The sequence below is a fragment of the Esox lucius genome, chromosome 1, assembly GCF_011004845.1.
Source record: "Esox lucius isolate fEsoLuc1 chromosome 1, fEsoLuc1.pri, whole genome shotgun sequence".
Classification (NCBI taxonomy): Eukaryota; Metazoa; Chordata; class Actinopteri; order Esociformes; family Esocidae; genus Esox; species Esox lucius.
The window spans coordinates 30670639-30681191 of record NC_047569.1 but is presented as its reverse complement, the minus strand read 5'-3'; the positions used below and the strand labels follow the sequence as shown (position 1 = coordinate 30681191).

The 10553-nt window shown below is 42.2% G+C and overlaps 1 protein-coding gene across 6 annotated transcripts in view; it reads right to left on the bottom strand.

Annotated features, from left to right (window-relative positions):
• Positions 1-1627: 1627 nt before the first annotated feature.
• Positions 1628-10553, bottom strand: part of gpr4 (G protein-coupled receptor 4) — a 40637-nt gene continuing 31711 nt past the window's right edge. For all 6 annotated transcript variants that reach the window (XM_020050302.2, XM_020050304.2, XM_020050301.2 and 3 more), the window contains one exon: positions 1628-4870. In XM_020050302.2, the coding sequence (XP_019905861.1) occupies positions 2549-3643 (1095 nt within the window). In that variant the 5' untranslated portion in view covers positions 3644-4870 and the 3' untranslated portion in view covers positions 1628-2548. The remainder of the gene's footprint in view (positions 4871-10553) is intronic.

Genomic DNA, 10553 nt, shown 5'->3' with positions numbered 1-10553 from the left:
CTCAGGCAGGGTGTCTTTAAAAGCACTTTGTGACAACTGCTGATTTAAAAAGGTTTTAGAAAATACATTTGATAGATTATTAACCTTTGCAGACGACACCACGGCTGTAGGCCTGATAACTGCGTCAGCAAAACAATACAGATAACTGTTGCCTTTAGGAAGCAGAGGAAGGAGCAGTCCATGCTCCCACTATAGAACGTACATCCCAAACAATGCCTGACACCAGTCTGCAACATTACCAAGGTTTTATCTCTGGGAGTATTCTTCTAGCATTGTCAAGCAGGAACCTGCAGGAATGGTAACATGATCACCCCCGTTTAAATTGGCTAGGCTCCCACAAACTCCCACTGATTCAAGTGCTCGGTAGATTTAGAGACGCCAATGTAACAGACATTCAGTTGAACACCTGATGGAGGACAAGTAAACTACTAGTGAGGAATAGGCCAGACTTGCAACTATTGGCTCAGCTTGTTAATCACAAGAAAGCGTAGCCATCGGACAAAGCCATTCCAACACTTGGAGTACCCGGACATTCTTGCAAGGAATAAAATTTAGGGTTTTCACAAAATTCAATCTCAAAATGTATCTCAACCTTGTATAGAAGTGACTGTTCCCCATCTTTGACATCATCATCAGTCCCAATTAAAGTAGACTGTCCCTGTTCTAATAGGCTAGAATAGGTTGCCACATTTATCTTCTAAACAAATGATTTGTTGGCAAAGTGGAGAATTTTAGATTTTTCGTTTTCAGAGGGATTGTTATGTGACCGTTGTTCTCTCACTGAATTAGAGAACACCTGGGTTCCTCTGGAAAAGACTCTCTGCTAAGTTACTTAAATGTGAAGTCTGAGTTATTGTGAACTAACAAACTCTTAAGATTCAGATTCAAGAAAATGTCTACTTATTAAATTCATTGTGAAATGTAATAACAATCCTATTATTGACTGGCCTTGAAAATGTTAATCTGTTCTTGACTAAATAAATCACTGCCTATGTTTTGAACCAATCAGTGGGCTACAGTATGGTCATGTTCTGGTGGAGGAGGGTCACAAAGCCTACAGACACACTGGCTATGATTTTCAGGCCTGACACTGGGAAGACATGTTTCTGAACAACATGGCATGCTTTGTAAAGGAGCTTTGTCGTATATTTTGCGAAACCTGAAGAAGAAAAACATTTGTAGAGTATCAAAGAAGGCTCCCGCTATTTAGAAATAATGACTCTCTCCTGGACCCCTCACTTAGTTTCTATTCCTTTTTTTTTGTTCTTTTTACATTTTCTGTTCTGTTCCCTGAACTGGTTCCAAATATTAATTACGCATATATAATGTAATAAATACTAGACTACAGACAATGTTCCAATTGTAATATTTAAGTACCTATTTTTTACATAATACAGGTCACTCCTTCTCAAACAGTATGCAAAAAAGCATAAGAAATGTGAACGTTAATTACCACTTTAAGAGAAGTTCTATTCATAGGCCTTCCCAATGACATGCAAAAGATGATTACATTCTAAAAGATGTGTATAATGTTTGTACGCGTAGGTGCAGAATGCTCTGTATATTCCAAAAGACCTGGGTTCCTGAAAATATGAAACCGCAGACAATCAGTTTATCAAACACAGTATATCAAACATAAAATTTAAATCACAGTTTACCATATGAGGTACATAACATGAGGTGTCATCCCCAAAATGTATGAAACAGCTACGACATTTTAAATGATAGTTAGAAAAGAATTGTCATCCTTTTATCTTCCTGTATTAACTGAATGAACCCACTTCCTTATAGCCAACTGTAGTCACTAATGGCCTCTAGATTTTAAAACCACAAATATGCACTAAAATCATCCGCAAAGCTGCTCTGAATTGCAATCATCATCAGCAACAGTTTCAGGATTATATTTAATTTCTGATTGAAACAATAAGATTTCTCCCCCCACATCTTGTCTGTCTTCTTATCCTTCCTTACAAGTGAAATAGGTAATTTATCTCAGTCATTTACCACAGTAAATAAACTATGTGCAATAAGCCATACTCTATACATTTATGAAAGGACAATATTATGATGTAAGGTAGCTTTTTTGTTTCCAATTAATCTAATCTGTTATATTATTGACAGGGGGAAAACCAAACATTCCTGTACTGTTGTCAACGCAACTGACAGTTGAAACATTGTGTTGTACTTTGAATCAAAGTATATTGTATCGTAAGTTGCAAAAATGATATTATTTGTTTTATTGTGTTTGTGGTAAGGCTGGCAGTAACATTTCCTAATCTTCTACAATGTGATAACAGTCAATAATAAACCTTTATATTTCAGCAGGTAACAATAACAATATACCATGCCATTTCCACTGTCCAATATCATGACATCTTGAAACAAGTAACAGCTTCAGATCAGCTGGTCCAAGAGTTGAATTCCATTTCTTTGGCGGGGGAGTGTTTTAAGAAATCCAGTGGCAACCTGCAGTAGCAGGGCAAGTTCAGCATGTTTGTAGCAACCGAGCAGTCTTGTCTCATGTTAAGACCCAGACACGGATAAACGTTCATTTTTTAACACTGAGTATGGTCATCTGAAGGCACTCCTCTTTGAGCGCTACCAGCTCAGTCTTGTAGGCGTTGGCCTTGACATCGCTGTCTGGCTGCTTCTTCGTGGACAGCGGTGTTTCCGCGCTGACAGATCCGGCTGTCAGCGCGTCAGAGGGCGAGGCTGAGTTTCTCTTTAAGGCCCCCATCACAGCAGAAAGGGCACGGCCCACATCGTTGCGAGCCCCCTCATTGACGAAACAATAGAGGATGGGGTCGGCCACACAGTTCAGGCTGGTGAGTGCAAGGGTCACGTGGTAGGCTGGAAACAGGCTCTCCTCTGCGCCACAATCACATGGCTTCCGGAGGAAGAGGAGGCTGCGCCACAGGAGGAGGACATGGTATGGGCCGAAGCACAGCAGCACAATGAGGATGAGACTCAGCGCCAGACGCTTTATCTTGGCCTTCTCGTGGCACTCCGTGGAGACGTTGCCGCGCACCGCCCACAGGATGCCCCAGTAGGCGAACAGCATAAGCAGCCAGGGCACCAGGAAGCCCAGGAAGCTCCTGTAGAGGTTCATGCCCGCCACCCAATCCTGCATGGGGTACTTCTCGAAGCAGAAGGAGTGGTTGAGTTTGTCCTGGAAGAGCTCGTCGTGGAAGAGGGGCGCAGAGTTTGCCACGATTTCTATGGCCCACACCACAAAACTGACCAGCACGGCGGTTTTGACCCGCCGAACCTTGGCAAACTTCAGTGGGTAGGCGACAGCCAGGTACCGGTCAATGGAGATGCAGCACAGGAAGGCGATGCTAATGTAGATGTTGGTGTAGAAGATGAAGCCGAAGAGCTTGCACGAGTTGGGGCCGTGGATCCAGTCGTCGTGCTGCAGGAAGTAGTCGATCCACAGTGGCAGTGTGCCGATGTAGAGGAGGTCGGCCACAGACAGGTTGATCAGGTATATCCCGAGCTCGTTCTTCTGCTTCACCTGCATGTACGCTGCCCACAGGGCCATGCAGTTGGTGGGAAGGCCCAGGACGATGACGATGATGTAGAGCGTGGGTTGGAAGTACTGGTCGATCTTCGAGTCCACATTGCAGAAGGTGATGTTGCACATTGTGCTGTCACCGTTCTTCCCACGCCTGCATATGGTTGCAAAGTTATAAGTAATCCACCAAAGTTACCAAAAACGTTTGTAGTTTCGGTGGTTATGAGGTAATCTGTGGTAATCTGTGGCAATCTATGATAACTGCTTGTGGACTGGCCATATAGTTCTGAGAACAATAATAATAATTTAGTCATCCAATGAACAATAACATTATGTATAATAAACGCTTCCAATTATTGTATTTTTTCACAACTGATGGCACAGCGATAATAAACATAGTAAAAATAACATAGTAATCTAATGAAATAAATTAAAAGGGGTATTATATATCAAGAGTATCAAATATCAATGGTTTTCACTAAGTTGATGATATTTATCATGTTTTACAGTTTAATCATTATAGTATTTAAATTAAAACAACCTCATTTGATTATTTCAAAATATGTTTTACTTTTGATAAGGCAACACAGTGGGCCAGAGATAATGACAGATAAGCGTGAAAATCACATGTTGCCAAAATGGCCATGTGATCTTGTCATCTGATTACATTCCATACACTCAGTTAAAAATACCAACAATCTTGTAGTTTGCCGGTAGACTTAGAAAGATTCCAGTAATACATCCATTCTTTGCAACCCTATGCCAAAAACATATTCCATGTATCTTTTCCACAGGTATGCTTGGAATTTTGGTCCTTTAAAGGTGCAGGACAACCTAACCACTTGTGGTTAATGAGATAGGAACTGGGAGAATCGACATCCCATACAGTGACGTTTCCTTGTTGTTTTTGGGTAATTCATTATATCCAGGTCTGAATGGTTTTCTCCTGGTGGCCTTCAAATGTCAAAAAGCCATCTCCCATTTCGCAGCTGGTTCCCAGACCTTTTGCGAATGAGGGGTGGAAATAAAAGAAGAGAATGAAAAAAGTAAAGGTGGCGAATTGAAAGTCCTCTTATCGACAGAGAGCCAGGCCTCCACTCTGGAACAGGGATGTCGTCAATCTTGGAGAGATTTATGTCCAGGGTCCTGTCGCTGTCTGTGTTGAGGGGAGCTAGGTGTTGGTGAGGGTCGCAGAGTCGCAGTGAGGGTGTGGCTGGAGAAAGGGGCCACTCTGTGCAGGATGAGAGTTCTTCAAGGGCCAAGCAACACACCTCCTACAAGACTGTCACTGACGATCAACGCCACGCACACAGCAGCAAGCCAACCGTTAACTCAGGCCCCCGTGGCTCTGCCCATCTGAAACAAAAGAAAAGGGAGTGGGTGAGTGGGTGCATTTCCAATGACAATTCGCTGGTCAGTCTGTTGCTTTTGTCAGTTGTCCAACCCACTCAGTCTTTCGCTCGCCGTTTACGTTAATTCGACTTGGATTCAACTGTCAGATTCACACAATTCTCAAGTTACACCAAAGTGTAGAGTTTAGGTCGCCTTCCGCGCCAGAGCAAACAAAGAATGGTAGGAGGGGTGTTCAACAACATGGAAAGAAATCCTACAAAAGCACTCAACAAAAAGCTCAGCTTTAAACCTTTGTCAGGACAGGTGAATGAATGTATACGTCATGCGCAGCTCTTCAGTGTGACCCAACACGTACTCAAATCCTATTTATAGCATAAGTGGCCTATTGGAACACAAAAACTGTCAAAAATAAACATGCAAATGGCTAATAATACAACAAAATAAAAAGACAATTCGGGCCTCCCATTGAGCAATAGGCCTCATCAGATGAAGTAGGCAATACTTGGAAGTCTGTGAAAACGGGTTAAGAATATGACTGTTTAGCCTGACATTACCCTGACATTATAAATGTATTAATTTTGGACAAGTTTCCTGTGATCCCCATGCAAAGACAATGAAGAAAATGTAAAAATAAAAAGAAGAATAAGGGAAACCATGCCAAATTCAAAGCTTCATAAATTCTAGCACCATACATTTTATATACTTTCTTATAATTGGCCAATGTTTTCACAGACAACCAAATATCCCCTATATAACTGCTCTGTTTATTTTGTGCTGTTTTTTGACATGGATGTTGTTATGTTTATTTGGAGTGGAGAGCAAGTATTTGGTAAGTCTGAGGAAGAAGTCAGTATGATGTCATTTTAACTGTTCAGCTTAACAATGGACTACAACGGAGAAAAATAAATTGGAAAAAAAATTACTCCTCCTACTTCAACTTAGTTATGTTGAAAATACTTCTTGGCAACCCCTTTTTAGGTTTAAAATTTCACAAAATTTGGCTGTAACCCTGAACTAACTCAGTTAGTAGTAATTTGATTCAGGTGTGTTAGCTCTGGAATAAATCTAATACCTGGCAGTAGGAGTTGCCAGGTTTGAGAACAACATCTGCGGCATTTGTCTGGCTTGCATGTTTTCAAGCAAACATTGTTTGTCCTTAGAGCATAATGGTCTGATTTATGTCTTCTTCAATTCTTTAGTCATAGTGTAAGCTTTACACAAGTATAATTGCATTACGAGACTGTTGACACACAATAAAATAATGTAACTGATGACTTGACACCAAAGGGTTTACTTTTCTGTATGAAACACAACAGTAAGCACAACCACATACCACGGTATGGCCCTGATATACCAACGGACTGAAGGGACATCCCTATTTTACCCACAGGTAATTATTTGTCAAATTAGTCATAATTTAGCAATTGTAAGTTAAGAGATGCACCAATCACACGCACATTTTAGTGGTTTGGAACAGCATTTATGTCCACAAAAGATAAAACACAAGAGTGATGAGTAAAAGAATATGTGGGTCACCCCCACGGTGAACTTGTCAACGGTAGTGAAGCTTCGGTGGACTCGTAAAAGATGCAGAATAACCTGGTCACAGAACACGTCACCGGCAGCCATAATCACAAATTGCTTTTTTTACGACTCCAGTAAGTAAACAAAACAGGAGAGATACAATGACACAGTTGTGGTGGGGAGGGACCACACAATCAGTTTTCTATCAGTTTCAAGTCTAATTTGTGTGATCGTGAGTGTGTGTGTGTGTGTGTGTATATGCCACCAGTCTTACGCCTTGACAGCCTTGGATACAGATGTAGGTTACATTCTGACTAACTGTACGCAGCTACGACCAGAGCAAGTAGCATCCACTGCTCTCTGTCTTAGCCTTTTGTTCCATTACATTAATATCAACCGAATTGTGCTCTGCCTGAAATACCCTTCATACAGGTTAGTTTTACCAGTAGGCCTGTTGTCTCTTGAGTGTCCTCAAGTGCCCCCCGTGGATAGGACAAGTACCCCCAGGGGTCCAATTGCCCTGGGTTGAGAACCATTAGTTTAAAGGACCACGCGTTTGTTGATACCATATGAAACTGATTTGAAGAAATCTTATCCTCTGATAGACCATAACAAACCATTTACAACTGTTTTATTGTTATGTCATTCCCTAGCGTGAGCCAACCAGGTCACAAAACAGCCTGGTCCCTCATTCAGTAAGTTTCCATAACTGCCAGTAAGACACGATGACTGATATGGTTCTAATTGTACTTAGAATTTAAGAATATTTAGGGGCTTGCAGCTGTGACCAGGAGAGGTGTGACTTGTGTTTTTTAAACCAAATTCACATTTTGGATGATAGTGACTAACATTTTCAGATTTGTGGTCTAGATTTGCATACATAGCATCCTATTTATAGTATAAGTGGCCTATTGGAACACAAAAACTGTCAAAAAATAAACATGCCAATGGCTAATAACACAACAAAACAAAAAGTCAATTCGGGCCTCCCATTGAGCAATAGGCCTCATCAGATAAAGTAGGCAACACTTGGAAGTCTGTGAAAACGGGTTAAGAATATGACTGTTCAGCCCCCAGACATCTACTGTAGTGAGTGGCTTCATAGTGACTTCATGAAAGTATTTTCAGATTTGTAGTCTAGATTAGCATACATTTGTAGACTAATAAATATTATATAATAAATGCACGATTAAGAAACATTACACTGAGCTTCTCTTCAAGATTAAACGCCCTGTTGATTCAGTTGAATTTAACACTGCATGTAAAAATCATGTTCTATTCTTAGGCCATGTTGACATCGCTTCCTTCCTGGCTCAGTGTCCACACTGATGCAATTGTCATACCTGAAGTTTGGCTGGTACGGTTGTGGGCACCTGCCAACAGTTTGCCTTTGAGTCTCAGCCAGCACGATCTAGACAAACTTAGTATCAGAAACCTATGTAGCTCAGTTGGTAAGAGCACAGGGCTTGAAATGCCAAGGTTGTGGGTTCAATTCTCATGGCAGGCCAGTATGAAAATGAACTTTGACGTGCATGCAGCCCTGTTAGTAAGAGAGTCTCCAAAACGACTTGTCCTGCCTCCTTGGCTGTCGCTATGCACCGCCTTTCTATTGCCTGGATGGGATAAACATGTTCCTGACAGATACATTAGTTGCCAGGCTGTTTTCGCTCTCACTTCACATATCAGTAGCTGCCCGGGACACAGGCAGAACAACAGCCAAGCTTTGCCATTGAAGAAGAACTGTGGGGCTCAAGCCAAGTAGCGCAGACTAGACTCGTGCAAGCCTGGAGCGGCCTGCCTGGCTGGATGACCCCGGGCTGGGGGCTCCGGATAAACCTGTGCCTCATTGGGGCCCATAAACGCTTGACGGTGTTGGAGCCAGGGATAACTGGGCGAGACCAACTTAACCTGGAACACGTCTTTCGACAAAATGTGGCGTTTGATTGGCTGCCAGCTGGGATTAGAGAAGCCCTGCCACACTAACCCCGACAATTTGGCTTTCACGCCCAGCACTCCTGCACAATGCATTAGCCCGTTGCTCCCATAAACGTGCTTAGTTCACAGTTTTTCCTAACTCTTACAAACTTCATTTCTATGCAACTGATATTATCTGGTAGGCCTTTTGTTTTCTTTTGTGTCACAAAGGTCCATTGACAAGGGGGTTATGTTGGATGTCTTTGCCTGGGTATATTCAGCTATAGTGTATGGGCGTGTGTGTGGGAGAGTGTGTTCTCTCACTACAGCACAATGCCCATAGGTTGACTGGAGCCGCGATGATGATGCATTGAGGGGCGTGGAGTTTCTGTACAATGGTGGGACTAGCATAATACCCTAACCACAGCACAGATGTCACTTCAATCACCAAACAAACATAGAAGTCCATGACACATGATGGATCCCAACCTAAACCAATGAAATCCCTTTCTGGTAAAGTCCACAACGATCCGTGTTCCACTTTTCTGAAGAACTCATCAAGGTTCTCTGACTGGCTGTTACTATGGTTACACTCTGGTATTTGGAGCACTCTTACTGTAGGTCACCCTGGCTGATGAACTATTATTTGCCCAGATAGTTCCATAAAGCCACAGTATGACCATTCTCACATTACGATTAGGTTCAAGTGGTCTTGTTCAAGTGGCACACACTGTGCAACAAGGTCAAAGATAAGGGAGTTCGAACATTACATTTACATCCCAGGAAGAATTTCTGCTTGTATATGTGATGTCAGTATGTGAGGATGCCAAAGAAAAATGCTCATCCTGGATGGACAATAAAGATATATTCTATTCTATAGGTTTAGCCATGTTCAATGCCAATGGTACTAACATAGAGGAAAGCCATGTTAGTTCATTGTGGAGCATTAGGAACTAGATGTCTCCAAGCCAAGCAATTACGTTGTCGTGAGCTACTGAAGAGAGTACACAACGCCTGACAGTTCATTGCATAACACAACACTGGCACATCCAGGATCAGTGGGCTGGAAAAGCAGATGTTGCAGAGCCCTACACATTAGAATGGAACAATATGCACACTACATTGTCTGCTTAAGCCATTAGACTATATTCTGTACCCCCATAGTTCAGTGACCTAACCAGGACAGAAACAATATCAGGAAGAAAAAAAACACTTTTATGCGAGTAGCATTTATTTGGTCAGCTTTGTTTTACTAATACTAAAGCCAATGAAAACAGGCAGATTACACAGTATTGAAATAATATATGGGTCTTTTATCATTTTATTTTATTTACACGTCTGAAGCACAAATTCCTCCATTCCTCTGTCAGGGTCACTAGTAATTTGATTAAATCAGAAATAACTTTCATTCGTTGTTGTTAGTTTTATCTATTTGGATCAATCTTAACATGTTTCATAATGGTGATTTGAGCTTTGCAGATTCAGCAAGAGTCCCTATTTTCCTGCATCTCATTTGGCCTTTGAAAAAATGAATTTCCACAGACCGCTGGACAGAGCATCATACACAAATACTTAAGGCCGCAATACTTGGGGAAGACTGAGAATCATTTGTCTATCATAACCTGGTCCCTTTCAGCACAGAAGAAATCGTCTCATTTGAATTGTGACAGAAAAGACATGAGGACAGTACCTTCATTCAGACAGCACCGCTGCAACACGAAATATTTACTTACTGACAGAACCGTAACTGAGCCAATTAAAACCACCCTCTTCGGGAATCTCTGGGAATCGCTGCTACGCGGGGACTGGGATCCAACCTCCTGGCGGCAGGTACACTGACCACTGGGGGCTCATTCACAATTGTTTCATTTTTATGACAGCTGTTGTAACAAACGGAATGTCTTTATCTGTAAGAGAGTGTGAACGTCTAGATGAATCACGAATTGGGTCAAGGGTTACCAGGTGGGGCATCAGTCTGGCATGCCGTTGTGTGTCTCCACGCTGATCACTACGGTCAAGGTTGGAAAGACCCTTGGGCAATGCAAATTGGCCAGCATCGCCCAGTGAGAAGGGAGGCATCGTCAGCAGGGAGTTTCCCACTTCGGGTGTCTACAAAGCTTATTGAAGTCGACTGTGCCCTCAGATATTTGTTGACCCATGTGACTTTCTGGTGGGAAGAGCAGTGTGGGAGAAAAACAGAATGGCTTGGTGGTGGTGGTGGTGGTGGGGGGGGGGGGGTTGCTGATTC